The 15,656-nt window shown below is 44.5% G+C and overlaps 4 protein-coding genes across 8 annotated transcripts in view; 2 read left to right on the top strand and 2 right to left on the bottom strand.

The window, feature by feature from the left end:
• The window catches only part of helq (helicase, POLQ like), a 7,472-nt gene extending 1,438 nt beyond the window's left edge, over window positions 1–6,034 (bottom strand). Inside the window, 16 exon segments of the mRNA XM_025062352.1 lie at window positions 21–194; window positions 425–523; window positions 600–757; window positions 1,319–1,526; window positions 1,611–1,715; window positions 1,808–1,949; window positions 2,096–2,335; window positions 2,961–3,121; window positions 3,514–3,597; window positions 3,600–3,614; window positions 3,689–3,786; window positions 3,918–3,990; window positions 4,076–4,276; window positions 4,694–4,872; window positions 5,027–5,627; window positions 5,823–6,034. Coding sequence (XP_024918120.1) covers window positions 21–194; window positions 425–523; window positions 600–757; window positions 1,319–1,526; window positions 1,611–1,715; window positions 1,808–1,949; window positions 2,096–2,335; window positions 2,961–3,121; window positions 3,514–3,597; window positions 3,600–3,614; window positions 3,689–3,786; window positions 3,918–3,990; window positions 4,076–4,276; window positions 4,694–4,872; window positions 5,027–5,627; window positions 5,823–6,005 — 2,721 coding nt within the window. The 5' untranslated portion in view covers window positions 6,006–6,034.
• On the top strand, window positions 5,950–8,195 carry mrps18c (mitochondrial ribosomal protein S18C). 2 transcript variants are annotated; one of them, XM_025062351.1, is made up of 6 exons: window positions 5,950–6,068; window positions 7,321–7,367; window positions 7,453–7,536; window positions 7,644–7,701; window positions 7,785–7,844; window positions 8,059–8,195. In XM_025062351.1, exons 3-6 carry the CDS (start codon window positions 7,462–7,464, stop codon window positions 8,133–8,135), a joined length of 270 nt encoding a protein of 89 aa, XP_024918119.1. In that variant the 5' UTR covers window positions 5,950–6,068; window positions 7,321–7,367; window positions 7,453–7,461; the 3' UTR covers window positions 8,136–8,195. The 2 variants fall into 2 exon arrangements, with proteins under 2 accessions (XP_024918119.1, XP_008324432.1); XM_008326210.3 differs by lacking the exon at window positions 5,950–6,068 and adding an exon at window positions 6,984–7,136.
• A 350-nt stretch (window positions 8,196–8,545) lies between these two features.
• abraxas1 (abraxas 1, BRCA1 A complex subunit) lies at window positions 8,546–12,628 on the bottom strand. 2 transcript variants are annotated; one of them, XM_025062348.1, is made up of 10 exons: window positions 12,491–12,628; window positions 11,909–11,999; window positions 11,413–11,449; window positions 11,269–11,335; window positions 10,989–11,185; window positions 10,139–10,258; window positions 9,757–9,841; window positions 9,552–9,663; window positions 8,786–9,059; window positions 8,546–8,736 (listed from the first exon to the last, which is right to left on the bottom strand). In XM_025062348.1, the coding sequence occupies exons 1-9, from the start codon at window positions 12,569–12,571 to the stop codon at window positions 8,809–8,811; spliced, it is 1,041 nt and encodes a 346-aa protein (XP_024918116.1). In that variant the 5' UTR covers window positions 12,572–12,628; the 3' UTR covers window positions 8,546–8,736; window positions 8,786–8,808. The 2 variants fall into 2 exon arrangements, with proteins under 2 accessions (XP_024918116.1, XP_024918117.1); XM_025062349.1 differs by having other exon boundaries at window positions 8,546–8,745; window positions 8,795–9,059.
• A 73-nt stretch (window positions 12,629–12,701) lies between these two features.
• gpat3 (glycerol-3-phosphate acyltransferase 3) lies at window positions 12,702–15,574 on the top strand. 3 transcript variants are annotated; one of them, XM_017038898.2, is made up of 6 exons: window positions 12,702–12,816; window positions 13,551–13,769; window positions 13,861–13,927; window positions 14,527–14,824; window positions 14,910–14,984; window positions 15,434–15,574. In XM_017038898.2, the coding sequence occupies exons 2-6, from the start codon at window positions 13,626–13,628 to the stop codon at window positions 15,525–15,527; spliced, it is 678 nt and encodes a 225-aa protein (XP_016894387.1). In that variant the 5' UTR covers window positions 12,702–12,816; window positions 13,551–13,625; the 3' UTR covers window positions 15,528–15,574. The 3 variants fall into 3 exon arrangements, with proteins under 3 accessions (XP_016894387.1, XP_016894386.1, XP_024918118.1); XM_017038897.2 differs by having other exon boundaries at window positions 12,748–12,898; XM_025062350.1 differs by having other exon boundaries at window positions 12,754–12,894.
• The last annotated feature ends 82 nt before the right edge of the window (window positions 15,575–15,656 follow it).

Raw genomic sequence — 15,656 nt, 5'->3', positions numbered from 1 at the left:
GGCATCAGTCAAGGCCTCACCTCAGTGAAGTGCAGTACACGGGAGCAGAAGGCGGAGGCAGAGGTGAGCAGCGTCTGAACAAAGCCGCGGCTCAGCTGGAACCGGTCGGCCACGCTCCACATGTTTGTTTCCTTCAGTAAAGAGAACAGCACCAGAGCGAGGTACAGCCGCTGCAACGCCACCATGTTGTCGCTCTGATGAACAGCAGGTGTGAGTCAGTGCAGCTGAGAACAGACCTGCAGCAGCAACAACAACAGCAACAACAACAGCAACAACAACAGCAACAGCAACAACAACAACAGCAGCAACAACAACAGCAACAACAACAACAACAACAACAACAACAGCAACAACAGCAGCAACAACAACAGCAACAGCAACAGCAACAACAACAACAACAGCTCCTCCTCCTCTTCCTCCTCACCTTCTTCACCGACTGTCCCGCAGCTTTTCTGGCCACCAAACTCTCGGGGACGCCGACGGAGGCCGACATCTTCTGCTCTGCGGCCGACAGGACTGCGAACTGAGGGACAGAGACGATCATTCACTGGTGTCTACAGAGGAGGGGGGACAGTAGGGGGCGCTGGAGAGGACATTACCTGTCGAAAATAAATCATCCAGTCGGGTTTACACTGTGAGACCATGTCGTACGGCGTCACCAGGTAGACCAGGTGAAGGTAACTGTTGAGCAGCAGACCCTCCAGACCCTGGGACAGGTCTTTGTAGAGGACGTCACTGAAGGACAGATTCACCGAGCCTGTGGACCAGAACCAGGGCGAGAGTGGACCGGAGCGGAAAGAAAAAAAAAAAAAAAATGGAAAAGAGTTCGACATCAGTGAAGGAGAATCTTTAACTAAAACAACAACAGTTTGAAGTTGACAATAAAACGGCAACTAATGACTATATTGATGGTCGATTAGTCACCGATTATTGAAACGATTAATAACGACTAATCTCGATTTGGAATTTTGGATCTAACCAGTTTCAGGTTTTCAAAAACCAACTTCAAGATTTGTCTGAATTTATACTGCGATCCTCCGATAAGTGAAAGATTTTTTTTTTCCCAAACACTTTTCCACAGCAGCTCCGACACCAATCCTCCGATAAGTGAAAGATTTTTTTTTCCCAAACACTTTTTCACATTTTCACATGTGACATCATCGGGCTGTGACATCATCGGCCTGTGACATCATCGGGCTGTGACATCATCGGCCTGTGACATCATCGGGCTGTGACATCATCGGCCTGTGACATCATCGGGCTGTGACATCATCGGCCTGTGACATCATCGGCCTGTGTCATCATCGGCCTGGCCTAACTTTGTACGTGGCTCTTCCCAGCCTGGTGACCTCCAGAGTTTCATCCTCTGAACTGGACGTCACTGTAATGAGCTGTTTCTCCTGCAGGTGGCAGACACACCGCCGCACCACGTCCCACAGACTGTGCTTCACACAGAGACGCTCCCGCTGCACGAACAGCAGCGTCCCGCACAGGAAGTCCTTCACCTGCTGCAGCGAGGTGGTGATCTGGGAAAGACAAGTCGGTCACACGGTGATCGCTCTGATCTCTGTCTTCACGCAGCGACGACGCACAAGACCTGGGACGTTTACCTTTAGTCCAATCAGAGACAGGATCAGACTCAGGATTCCTTTCTCGTCCTCGTTCATCAGGTTGCTGTAGCAGTTCTCCATCGGAGCGCACATCAGCGTCCTGGCCTGAAACAAACGGACGAGGAAACATTTCTGACACAGATCATGACAAAAATGTCAGGACGGGAAAGACCGAGGACAAATTCACGTCTCCTCACCATGTCCTTGTCCTTGTCCTGCAGGATGAGGATGCTCTCTCCCACCGTGTCGATCCCAGCTCGCCCGGCTCGCCCCACCATCTGTTTGTACTGACTCCTCTTCAGGAAGTCTGTGGCCACGTAGGGAGACCGCAGGACGACTCTGACCAGGGACACGGGGTCAAAGACAGACAGGGTGAGACACATCTGCTCCCGCGGCCTCACGGCCGTCACTCCAGTCCACCTCTGACTGTGAATTTTTTTTCTGTTCAACAGTGAAACGGAGCTGCTGATTGGTTGTCGTCTCACCTGCGGGCAGGCAGGTTGACCCCAGCGGCCAGAGTGGATGTACAGGTGAGGAGACAGAGGACGCCGCTGGAGTAGGCCTCCTCCACCAGCTTCCTCTCCTCGGTGGTCAGTCCACTGTGATGGTACGCCAACCCGAACGGAACCGTTTTCTTGAGGACGGGACAAACGTGTCCGTCACCGCTGTCCTTCAGCTCCTGGAGGAGGACGGCCTTCTCCGACTTCCTGTGTTTCAGGAAGTCTCTGTTGAGGAGCACAGGATCGCAGCACAGTCAGAGGACAAGACCAGAGGGCAACACCAGAGGACAGAGTCAGAGGACAGGACCAGAGGACAACGCCAGAGGGCAGAGTCAGAGGACAGGACCAGAGGACAGGACCAGAGGACAACGCCAGAGGACAACACCAGAGGAGAGAGTCAGAGGACAACACCAGAGGGCAGAGTCAGAGGACAGGGCCAGAGGACAACGCCAGAGGGCAGAGTCAGAGGACAGGACCAGAGGACAGAGTCAGAGGACAAGACCAGAGGACAACGCCAGAGGACAGCACAGTCAGAGGACAACACCAGAGTACAGGACCAGAGGACAAGACCAGAGGACAACGCCAGAGGGCAGAGTCAGAGGACAACACCAGAGGAGAGGAGTACAGGACCAGAGGACAAGACCAGAGGACAACGCCAGAGGACAGCACAGTCAGAGGACAACACCAGAGGACAGCACAGTCAGAGGACAACACCAGAGGACAGCACAGTCAGAGGACAAGACCAGAGGACAAGACCAGAGGGCAGAGTCAGAGGACAGGACCAGAGGACAACGCCAGAGGACAACACCAGAGGACAGCACCAGTAGAAGACATTCAAACGTCCACTCACTCCGTCAGGTATTTGCAGATCATGACGGCGACATTCTCACAGTTTTTCTTGGTGGGACAGAAAACCAGACAGGAGTGTTTGGGGATGACCTCAGTGACCAGAGCGATGATGTGGTCAGAGTCCATGGATGGATGGATGGATGGATTTATAACTGTGTTGATCTCCACACTGGGGAATATGTTGGGTTAACAGCAGATCTGTTGCAACAGGCGGCCACTGGGAGGCGCCAAATATGTGGTTCCTCTGGGGCTCACTGTAAATGGAGGCGCGCCACCGTCTGTCCACGACTGATACAGTAATGACTCCAATCCACCAACATTATGGGGGGGGGGGGTGTTACGGTTCAAGTGTATTATTTTGATCTTTAATATTTTGATTTTGGATTTTTGTAGCAGTACAGTAGTGTAACGGTTAGCACGCCTGCCTCTGAAAACAAGCAGTACAGGTCCTGGGTTCAATTCCCAGAGGAACCACAATCAGGGGAAGCAGATCTGCTGTTAACAAAAGAATTTCTCCAATATGAGTTCCATATATATATTTTAACTTCATGAACCTTGAAGTTGAGAAGACGTGAGAACTTAAAACAGTTCTCTTCCTTTGGGTCCACCTCAAAGATGGTGTCCTTCAGTTTGACGTATTTTCTTTAAGTTGGACCTGAGAAAAAAACAAAAACACCACATGAACAGACCATAATAAACGAATCAAATCTATAAAACAGCAGCACTCACAGGTCTGAAGTCGTTGGTGTAATTCTCAGCTTTCAAAAACCTCTGGAGGTCGCTGATGTTTCCCAGAGTGGCACTCATTCCAATAATCTGAGTCTGACCTGGAAAAAAACAAACAAAAAAAAAAGGTCAGAGGACTGGGACGTCTACCGAGGACAGAGCAGCAGATGGATGGATGTAAAGGTTCCCAAAGTAGGGGGCGTGCAGCGACTGCAGGGTCCGGCAGACTTACTGCTCATGTACAGGAGTTTGGCCAAGGTCATTTCAATGATGGCGCCTCGACTGCCGTCTCCGAGCATGTGAAGCTGCAAAAGAACAGCCGTTACAAAACACAAGTGAAAGAAGAAAAAAAAACCCAGGTGATCCAGTTTGAGTGCGTCCTGCTCTGACCTCGTCCACCACCACCAGTCCCAGCTGCTCCAGACGTCCAGTTTCCACCAGCGAGTTCACCAGACTGTGGGCTTTCTCGATGGTAGCGATGTACAACGACGCCTTGCTCTTCCTCTTCACCGGAGGGAACCTGCCTTTGGTGCCGGCGTACTCCTCCACCATGAAGTCCAGTTCCAGACCGAAGCTCGCCAGGCCGCGCACCTGGGACGAACAAGCAGCACGTGAGGGGAAAAAAAAAAAAACAACGTCCCACCACAGGGCGGCGCCCTCGGACCACATCAAGGTCTGAAAACAACTACAGCGTTCAATTCTACGCAGATGATACTATTCTATCTGGTAATTTCTCTTATAAATCGATATCGTCACGTGCAGACGTTTCTCCCCCAAAACTATTTTTAGGTCACATCACATACATATCTCCTGTTGTGGAATTTAAGAAATTGAAGCATATCTGGAGGAAAAAACGATAACGAGTCCTACAGATATTACACGATTATGCTAATATCAGGCCGATATTATCGGACATCTCTAGCTAACAGTTATTGACACACATTATACTTGATATTATAATATAATATTAATGTGTTACATTATTGTTAGTATCATTATTATACACACCTTCTCCTGCACCAGTGATATATAAGGTAAGATGAACAGACAGTCCTTCTTCCTGCACAGCAGCTCTCGGAGGATCAGGATCTCAGCCACCAGGGTTTTTCCTCCACTTGTGGGTAGAGAGTAGATGAGGTTCTTCCTCTGTTGGACGCAGTCCAGGTTCAGACACGTCTCCTGCCAGTCTGGAACACAACAGTCTGGGTTTATGGACGGGTCAGAACAGGGTTGAAACACTGCTGTGGTTCTATTTGACTGGAACAAAATCCTACGTTTGGACTCGAGTAAGAAATTAAAATGTTGTTAAAAACTGAGACTGAACAGAGAAAAGGTCATCACCATATAAACTCTTGATTCCTTTGAGTTGATAAACCAGGTCTTTGACTTTGGAAGGAAGTCCAAAGAACGGCCCCAGGTCTGTTATCTCCGTGGAAACCGTCTCCATGGCCCGCATGGCGACATTAACCTCCTCCGAAATGATAACTTCCTTCAACGCAGCCGTGCGTGAAACGTTCGTCGGAGCTGCTGCGTTACAGAGCATCATCTCCTTCAGCTGATCGGCCACGCTCCTCCGAGCCCTGCGGCCTCCCTGCCCGCCCTCCTCCGTGTGTCCGTCTCCTCTGAGTCGTTTGTCTCTCGAGGGTCCATCTTCCACGGCGTCCCCGCTCTCATCAGCCGAGACAGTTCTGTCTACGTCCTGCAGCCTCCTCCTCTTCACAAGTTTCTCCTGCTGGACCTGACTGGACGGCAGCTCTATCAAAGGTTCGTCAGGGAAGTCGTCCAAGACGGAGTCACTGAACTGAGTCCCACGTGAATCCACCTGATCTACGACGTCACGCTGCCTCTCCTTTTGTTCTGCGTGGTCCAGCTCCGCCAACAGAGAACTGTTGCCCAGTATACTGTCATAGTCTCCAAACAGGTCCTCAGAGTCACTGCAGAACTGCAACACAACACACCAGATAACACAGGTCACACAAACAAGTCAAAAACAAAGCACAGTTTGAGAATTTTGACTGTTTTAAATTATGGACAGCACAGTTTGAGAATTTTGACTGTTTTGAGTTTTTGTCATTGATTAAAAACACGTTTGATTATAAAAGTGTTCCATTTGAGGGAAGCCACAAAGATACAGTACCTCGGCAGGTTGATCCTGAGCCATGACGTAGTTTAATTTCCTGTTTGTGGGACATTGCTGTAAGGACTTTCTTCTGCCTCCTGTTCGTTTTAGGTCAGGTGTCAGTCGGGTCGGTTGTTCGTCTCTGGGCCTCTTCCTGGAGGAAACTCGTCTGACTTTGAGCTCCTGAGGTGCCGCGTTCATCCCTGGCCGAGCAGCTACATGTGTTAGTTGTTAAACACAGCGACACAGAAAACTAACAAACAGGTGACGTAGATACATGAGAGGAGACTCTGCTGTTTAAACTGTCACTCACTCATACGTTACTTTTGTTACATACAGCTGCTAGCAGCGCGGCTAACCTTGGTGGAAGCTGTTATAGTACATGAGTGTTATTAGTGCTCCTCCATAACTGTTAATTCCTCATAGGCATCATAAAAACGCTTTAAACGTGAACAAATCGATTACATGTAGCTGGGGTTTAAACGCAGATACACAATGACGAGTAGGCGGCGTCACATTTGAAACGATCAACGTCAGCATCAGCCCAAGATACTTACCTCACCACTACTTCCGTTTTAGTTAAGGTTTGCTCCGTAGCAGGTCTCAGAGTTTATAAACTTAGTTGGTTAATAAAATAGTTATATAACGGCTGATTTTAATCAAAATCTACATGGCAACAACGAACGGATCTTTACTGGGACTGCCTTTATTTGGGACTTCGGGATATCGAATCTGGTTAAAATCACTAATAACACCCTGGGCGTGTATAATTCATTTTACTTTCTCTACAACAACCACTTATTCAAATTTTACGTCTGTGCTCAAACCAAATCTTTTATGTCCAGTTTAGAAAAACCACAACACTTTTCAATTAACTCTGATAAAAGTTACTTTTGTTTTTATTATCTAAAACTTCTGTACAAAATCAGTTGTACATCATTTAGTAGCCACGCACATCAGTCAACTAAAAACTACTTAGTTCCGGGATATTTATTTCCATCCTCGTTTTGTTTCTTTGGGGCGGAGTAACACTTGATCGGTCCCGAAATGAAACGTAAAAAAAAATCACATTTAACCTCATTTTCACCAGATTTAATAGCTAAACAAAAAAGTATATTTTAAATAATATTAACTATTTTACACATGTAGTTTAAATGTCATATTATGCTACGTCCACGTCACTGAATCTATCATGAAGATGTAGTCAGAAGCGAACGGCGTGACGGACCATCAATGCCGAAGGACCACTTCCTGTCCTATGTTAGGTCAAAATGTTTTGTAGGAGATTGTCGCAGCGATTACTCTCCGTTTTATTTCAACAAGGGAACACAGGTTGTACACAATTATCGCAAATTCTTGTCTTGTATATATTAAAAATCTAATGAGTTTATAAATTACACTGGTTACCTGGCGTACACAAATGTTTTTGTCTCGAAATGTATGAACTTGCTAATGCTAATGCTACCAGCAGCATGCAGGTAAATACAGTAAACGTCAAAAATGTTGCTTTCTTCAGGTTTACGACGTGAAACATCCAATGTGGTACGACATGAAGAAGGCGTGGTGAGTCTCGTAAATACCAGCGACCACATTCTCCATTCATTATGTGTGAACGTGTCATTTAGTCATTTTATGAATTATTTTATAGCTGGAAAAGATGACGAACCCGTACCAAGAGCCAGAGAAAGGCTGTGTCCTCTGTAAGGTGGAAGTAGACTTTAAAAATATACAGGTGAATATATATATATAATGACATGGCAGTTACAGGCTGCACAGCCCATGTGTTTGGTTTCTGTGACACTAGGGTCATTTTCTTTTTTTCTTCTGTGTTTGTTACAGCTACTGTCCCAGTTCATCTCACCTTACACAGGCAGAATCTACGGTCGACACATCACAGGTAATTATTGCAGATTTTTTTTTTGTTCCCAAACATCTGGTATCAGTTCAAATGTTAACAGTTGACTGTTGTTTTTTTTCTAGGACTTTGTGGAAGAAAACAAAAAGAGATTTCCAAAGCCATAAAGAAAGCTCAAAAATTGGGTAAATGTTCTGAAAACTTTTGTTATAACTCCACCTCTGACATAAAAAGAAGACAACCAGGAAACTGGAGTCTGTGTAACCCAATAAACTGCATGAATGTAAATTATTTAAACAGTAGACGAGCAGCTCGTGTCATTGTGAAGTTAACATTTTGATTGGAAGCTCTTTGACTAATCAAACACAGCTAACTTGACCGTGTCACTTCCTCCACCAGGTTTCATGTCTGTGACCCACAAACACCCACAGCTCATGAGGGACCCAAATATCTGCAACATCAAATATCTGCGTTAATGTGTCTGTTTGCAAATGTGTATGTATGTGACAATATCTATTAAAATCTTATGTATGAAACATTGTTGTTTTTGTTTACTTTAGCAGAGGTTTTTATTATTATGTAATAAGAGCAGAGTGAGCAGCCTAAGGCACAGACTAATGACCCTGACAAACTTTGAGGTGTTCTGTTTTAGGTTATTCTGACAATTCTATTTTATGGACATAATCTAACACCATGAATCAGACAGGAGAGTTGGCCTATATTATTTCAACAATTCATGTTTTTAGAGGTCAACAACGTGACCCTTCTTTCGTGGATGAACCTCATCAGTCGTTTCTTATGACATTATATTGGACTGATTTTGTGTTAAATGTGATTTAACAAGGACATTGTGACAGAAAAAAAGGTTGTTTCTCAAAAGACGAGATACTGCAATTGAAAAATTTATTAACTATAGGTAAAAAAAAAGTCAATCTGATTTCAGTAGGTTTTTAAAATAAAACCAAAAAGAACAGCCGATAAAATCCCATTCTCTTTGACTCCATAAAGGTGACATCACAGTCACATGACCATTAGTACCAAGAAGGCACAGAGTTCTACAAACAGTCATTAAATAATGTAGTGCGTAGTACCAAGAAGGCACAGAGTTCTACAGTCATTAAATAATGTAGTGCATCAATCAACTTCCTGTCAGTATCGGCTGTTCCTGCGTTTTCTCTTCCTCCCTCTCCTTTGACAGTTCATTCTGCTCTGGTTCTCAGACGTCTGTAAAACAGAGGAATCGATTCCGCTACTCTCAAAGCTGCAGCAGTTGTCAGGACCAGGAAAACCATCGGAGGTCACAGTCTGAGAGTCCAACACCGGTGAGTTGGGGAAAAGTCTGTTGATGGCATCCTGCAGCCGGAAGTTGTTTTTCTCTTCAGGGGGATCGACAACGGTCACTGGAACAACACACCAACAGATATTTTATTTAACATTTATTACTAGATTATTTTGCGACGTTTTATTATACGTTAATGTATATGTTGACATTCGTAAAAAAATATCGTACAATAACGTGAATTGTCGTACGTCTGTCTCCTGCTTTTTTATTTTCTAACGCTAGACACACGTCCCGCCTTTTAGCCACCGGACGTAGCTGATTGGCTCTTAACCTCACCGTTACTTCAGTTTACGTGACAAAAATCACCGCTGTTTCGTCTTAATTTTTTTTGTCTCGTTTTTATTCGTTGACTATTGTATTAGTACACAGCGCCATCGTCAGTTAGCTGTGTACATAACTTGTTTTTTAAAAAGTTGTTATGTATTTTTTCGTCCTGGCGAAGAAGGTCGATGACCAAAAATACAAGTCGACGAATCAATCACTACGATGAATTAATTGTAAACAGACCCGGTTGTGACGAATGGCGGACTCTCGCTCTCACCACACCCACCTTCCTCTTCTGTGCTCCGCTTTTTCTCTGCGACCTTCCTCCGGAGAGCAGAAACTTCTGCCTGCAGATGTTCCACCTGACGTTCGCTCTGCTCAACAACTCGACACGTTTTCTGTTCACACAGACAAACACAAACACACGTCACAGGTGGCTCCGAGTATGTTCTTCAAATCACCACCATGCTGGCAGTGGCGCTGTTTCCAACCTGTAGCTCCGCCTGCAGAGACTCGTTCATCTTCACTATTTCATCCACTTCCTTCAGGAGTCCGTTAGATGAGAAGAAATTTGACCTTGAAACAGTAGAGGGAGACCAACGTGGGTGACGTCACGTTAAGGTAACGTTCTGGTGATTCTACTTGTAATCAACGCCCGCTGACACACAAACTAATATAACAACTAACAATATAACAACACAGTTTTAGGCTGATCAGTTGCTGTATTTTTGTTAAATACATTCAAGTTAAAAACTAACTCATCTAAACAGATTCTAAACGTTTACATTCATTAGAATGTGTTAAAAACCATGTGACCAACGCCATAAAATCGATACTTAAAAACCAACTCATGGTGTGCAGTGATGTTTGTACCCATGTTTCCTCATGGTGAGGTCATAACCTGCAGCTGAACACAGAGTGGAGACCTTCCAGTACTCCTGCTGATCCAGTGAACCCAGGTTGGTGACGATGATGGGGAGGTGCAGGAAGTGACTGGGATAAATAGGTAACAGTGTTGGAACCAAGTTAATAAATATTTGTAACAAAAAAGAAATAAAATGTATGTTAATAAACCAAGCTTTTTTACTGACTTACTTACTAACCATACACTCAACTGATAATTCACTTTTTTTTCCCACAAAATAATTTTATCACAATTTTTTACACTCAACTGATAATTCACTTTTTTTCCCACAATATAATTTTATCACAATGTTTTTTTTTAAACTAAATGGTCTGCCTCACCAACTGACATTGTTCTCTTCAATGACAAAAGAGAAATGTCCCATTTCTGTCCAGAAACTCTGGACCATCTCCACTGATCTGCTCTGGTTAAACTGGTCAAACTGGTCTGGTCTGGTTGACCTGGTTAACTGTCAATATATGAAACAACAACAGAAGAAGAAGAAGAGAAAAAACAGGAAGTGGAAAGAGTTCCACTGGAGAACACGGTTGGTGTCTGTGGAACCAGTTCTTCCCACGTTCTGTTCCAACACCTGAACGTCTCTCAGCCTATGTAGGACCTGACGTGTGGGTTTGATAGTGGGTAGCACATACTGCCACCTACTGGACTAGAGTGTGTAGTGTCATGGTTTGACCAGTGACTTTTTCAGATAACTTTACACCTTGATGCGAGATTCATTTTTCATTTCAACCGATGCACATTTGTATATATGTCAAGACGCATCGTTACATTTCTATAACAGAGTAATGAAATCATCACCTGTTGCGGGAGATGAAGGCGGCGTATTCCATGCTGTGGGTGGAGCCTGATGATGTCACTTGACTGGACGTGAACAGCACAAACAAAATATGAGGGTTGGACAGAAACACCTTCAGTTTCTCATGGACAACTTTTTCTCTGTAGGTCATCTGATGGTCTGTGTTTCTCCTCTGTCTGTACCAGCCAATCACGCTCTCCTACAGCAAGATTAGGCTGATGATGTCATCATCTTCTCCATGACAGAATGAACTCACACTGAGAAAGGGTTTTTCTTTTTTACCTGCTTGTTGTCCGACAGCGCTTTCGTTAAAGCCTCCACGTCTATGTCTCCGACACTGTTGTAAAAGCTACGCAGACGTAAACAATAAATAATTTATACACTGTACAAAACAGTAGTAAAAGTATTTTTTAAAAAACAACTCACTGGTTCAATTTGTGGAAAGTTGCGTGTTTCTGAATATCTGTGGAAGAAATGTTCTTTTAGATGGTTATTAAAAAAGAATTATATCATGCAAATTTAACAGTTAATGTTTTTCCTTTTTTTAACCAAATTAATTTTGCATCATCTTTAGTTTTAAATGTCCTGAAAATTCACTGATTCACTGACTAGAAAACTAGCAATTTTACATCAAAACACACAAAGGTTGTGTTGTTCTGACGCTCCTGTGAATTGTGTCAAACCGTTTATATTTGTAAAATCTGTCGATAATTAAAAAACATTTCACCAAACAGGCAGCAGTAGACCCGGCCTCCCTTGATGTCTATGAGCCTCAATGCTTATTTTCATTATGGACAATAGTGTGGACAAGTACACAGTTGACAAACTGAAATAAAAGGCCAAAAGCATTGGCACGGCACTTTATGAACTTCAGTCCCGTGATATCACCAGAGTGAAGGCCCTGTGACTGACATGAACTCACTGTAAATCTCCTCTGTGTGAATGTGATCGGCCTGAGAGTCATTGATGGTGATCTGCTCATCAACACGGCTCTGGCCAAGGATCAGTCCTTCCTGGGGAGATGTCAGAGACAAAGGTGACGTCACTTCATTAACATATTATTACATTATAATATTCTAACAGCAGAACGCTTAGTTTTTTTTGCATTTGCCGAATTCATCAACAAACGTTAATTACTTTCAACATGGATCTTTAAATACTTAAAGTTATTGTGAAGGACTAGATTAACGTTATTTCAAGGAGTTTGTAAAAGAAATTCCGCCTCAGGCAACCGTTATGAACGTTTTGTTTTGTTAAAAGTTGCGAAAACGCGTGGGTATTTTTTTTGAGACCCACTAAGGTAGAACAAGTACCCGGGAAACACAACTATAGCCAATATATACACACGTTTTAAAAAGTAATTCAACTTTTTAAAGTTTTAATGAGGCTGAGACGCTTCTGTTTGGTTGGCTGGTTTAGCTGTGACAGTTGAGCTGTGACAACCAAGAAGTTCCCGGTATGATTAAAGAAATTGTTTTTTTTTAAACATCAACAAGTTGCTCACCACGTCTTCGTCGTTGTTAACGTGCTGGAACATAAACGAAGCTAAAACGAACCCGGACATTTGGACAGACGGCTCCGCCATACTGCTGCCTCACAACAACACAGCAACATCTCAAGAGTCACCATTCCGCAAAGGATGCGCATGGAGGGGAAAAAAAAACAAAGAGACTGCGTCTTCTCTGCGCAGCGCGTCATCATGAAGTAGCGTGAGGGGCGTGTCCTAAGAGCGCAGCAGTGACTGGTCATCCGACTGAACAAGACGTTTCACTTCGGACCGTTATACTGGAAAATACTGAGATTAAATTCACGGACAAGGGACGAATCATGGTTAGTCTTGGTTAACTTTACTAAGTTAAGGAGCACGTAGACACTAGAGGTTCACGTTCACCGTTTACTGGACTCACTGCAGGTATTTAACGAAACAAATTATCCGCCAGTATTAGTTTAGTCTGGTTTAGTTTGGTTAAACCTCAGTTTAACTTTTCCTTCAATAGTCAAGTCATTCAGTAGATGTTAGTTTTTAGAGACGGTAATTTATAATAGAACAGTTTTTCCTTATCGTATGTTAAAGTCAATCACACGAAGGGTTGAACGTTTTAGTAGCAATTAACCATGAAAACAGTCAGACTCCAGTTTAAAGCTAAGATACTGAGACGTTAGCTGTGCTTTCTTTAGTGGTTAAATGGATTCACTTAGTTTAGATGTAGATATATGCAAGATTATTTTTTATCACAGTCCAGATTATCTTTGAATGAAAACAGTAAAGGCGTATTCTGGATTATTCTGGAATGAAATAAATTAGTAATTTGTGTCATTCTCATCCATTTTGGTTCAGGATTAAATGTAGACTCAGTTAAACTATGGATGAACTTAGATCTAACTTAGATCTTTTATGTCCAGGTACTAGTTACTAATAAAAGTTATTAAAAATTATTTTGGTTTCTGGACATGGTTAGATGTGGGTGTAACCCCGGCCTCACTGACCAATGGGATTGGCCCATTGGATAAACTTGTTATAAATAAAATCTTCTTCTTTGTTTGTTTGTTTGTTTGTTCTGCAGATGATGACGTGACCTGACAGTGACCTGACAGTGACCTGACAGTGACCTGACAGTGACCTGACAGTGACCCCGGTCATGGAGGACCTGTGGAGTCTGGTGGTCAGTGTGTTCCAGGTCTGGATGTTGGTGGTGGTCTGCTTCATCATGCTGCCCGCCATGTTCGGTCTCTCTCTGGGAGTCACAGGAGTCTACATCCAGATCCTGGTCAAAATCCTGGAGGTACTGACAGTCCCCCGTCTCCCCCGTCTCACCCGTCTCTCTGTCACTGATGAACAAAGGTCACGTGATGTTCTTTCTGTTCATACTGCAGTGGGCAACGGTTCGAATCCAGAGAGGACGTCAGGAGCAGCCCAGCGTTCCCGTCCCCCTCCCCAAAGGTCTGTCATTCCCTAACAATGACCCCTCCCCCCCCTCAGTTTGATCTGACTCACCTGTTGAAGCTAGTAATCAACAATTAATTATTAGTTATAATTAATAGCTGATGAGCCACACAGACCTGGTCAGGACGACCTGCTGAAGTCGACGAAATAAAAAAGAACGATTTTTTTAGTTTGTTAGTTTGTCAGTGGACGTCTGTGAGAGAGAGAGGGAGAGAGAGAGAGAGAGAGTGGTCAGTTACGTTGACCGTACATCCTGGTCACCTTCTGCTACGGAAAATTTCAAACCCTCACAGCAGTCACCTCCCACTGTATGTGCTGCCTCCACCAGTGCCAGCTCTCCTCTGAGTGCACACTTTAATTAATAATCAAGCTAATTGGATTGAGCTTCCCCACTGTGCAACTGTGGGCGTGTGTGAATGTGCGATTGTGTGTATGTACAGCATGTGTACCATACAGCAGCCACAGTTTGAGACACGTTTCTTCTTCTTGACACTTGTTGGGGCCGTGTGATTGGCTGATTAGATGTTTGCCAGTTTGACCAGAATCAGTCACTGATGTAGTGTCCAGTGTGTTTGACCTCCGTGTCCGTTGTTCAGGCATCATTGAGCGGGGGGGCGGCTCCATGGAGGAGGAGATGATGGAGGTACAGCGCCGCTCTGGAGGCGACACAGTGTTGGGGGCGGAGTTTTCTCTCAGCGACGCCCTCTATTTCTACAAGATGGGTTTGGAGAGCATCGTGGACGACCAGGTGACGCAGCGGTTCTCCTCCGAGGAGCTAGCCTCCTGGAACCTCCTGACACGCACCAACCAAAACTTCCGTTACATTAGCCTGCGGCTAACCGTCGTCTGGGGCATCGGCGTTTTTGTCCGATACAGCGTCCTGTTCCCCCTCAGGTCAGTCAGAGACACCGGAGCAGGAGACGCAGGTTTTATATAGTCATCGTTACAAAGAGTTAACGAGCACTTCCTGTTCCTGCAGGATCGCGATGGCCATCGTCGGCCTCTCCTGGCTCGTCATCGGAACAACACTGGTTGGATTTCTACCCGACAGCAGGTAGGAGGAAGTTGTTATGATCAGCTACACATACAGGATATGTACTGACGAGGGATGTCCAATATTATTGGCCGACCGATATTCGCGTAATCATGTAATATCTGTAAGAAGCGTTAGCGGTTTTTCCTCCGATAATGAAAAACCTGATAACGCAATGCCTGGGTTTCGTCAAATGATGTGTGCTCTAATAATAGTTTTAGGGAAAAACACCTGTATATATACGTGATAGTCACTAGATGGCAGCATTGCAGCTCAATTTATTAATCTATTTTAATAATCAGTGGATTGTATGAAGAATGTTGGTGTCAGGAACTCATACAGTGGTTTGTACTGATAAATAAATAAATATTAGCAGGACTATATATCGGAATCGGAAATTAAGTGTTTGGACAATATCGGATAAACTGTAGTACTGACAGTGTGTGTGTGTGTGTGTGTGTGTGTGTCAGTGTGAAGACGTGGCTCAGTGAACTCGTCCACCTGACCTGCTACAGGATCTGTGCCAGAGGTTTGTCCGCCACCATCCACTACCACCACAGGTGATGACATCACACACGAACACATGACATCACACACGGACACATGACATCACTCACGGACACATGACATCACACACGGACACATGACATCACACACGAACACATGACATCACACACGAACACATGACATCAC

The sequence above is a fragment of the Cynoglossus semilaevis genome, chromosome 14, assembly GCF_000523025.1.
Source record: "Cynoglossus semilaevis isolate Cse_v1.0 chromosome 14, Cse_v1.0, whole genome shotgun sequence".
Lineage (NCBI taxonomy): Eukaryota > Metazoa > Chordata > Actinopteri > Pleuronectiformes > Cynoglossidae > Cynoglossus > Cynoglossus semilaevis.
Note: the sequence above shows the minus strand (reverse complement) of the source record. Positions and strands in the feature narration are given on the sequence as shown.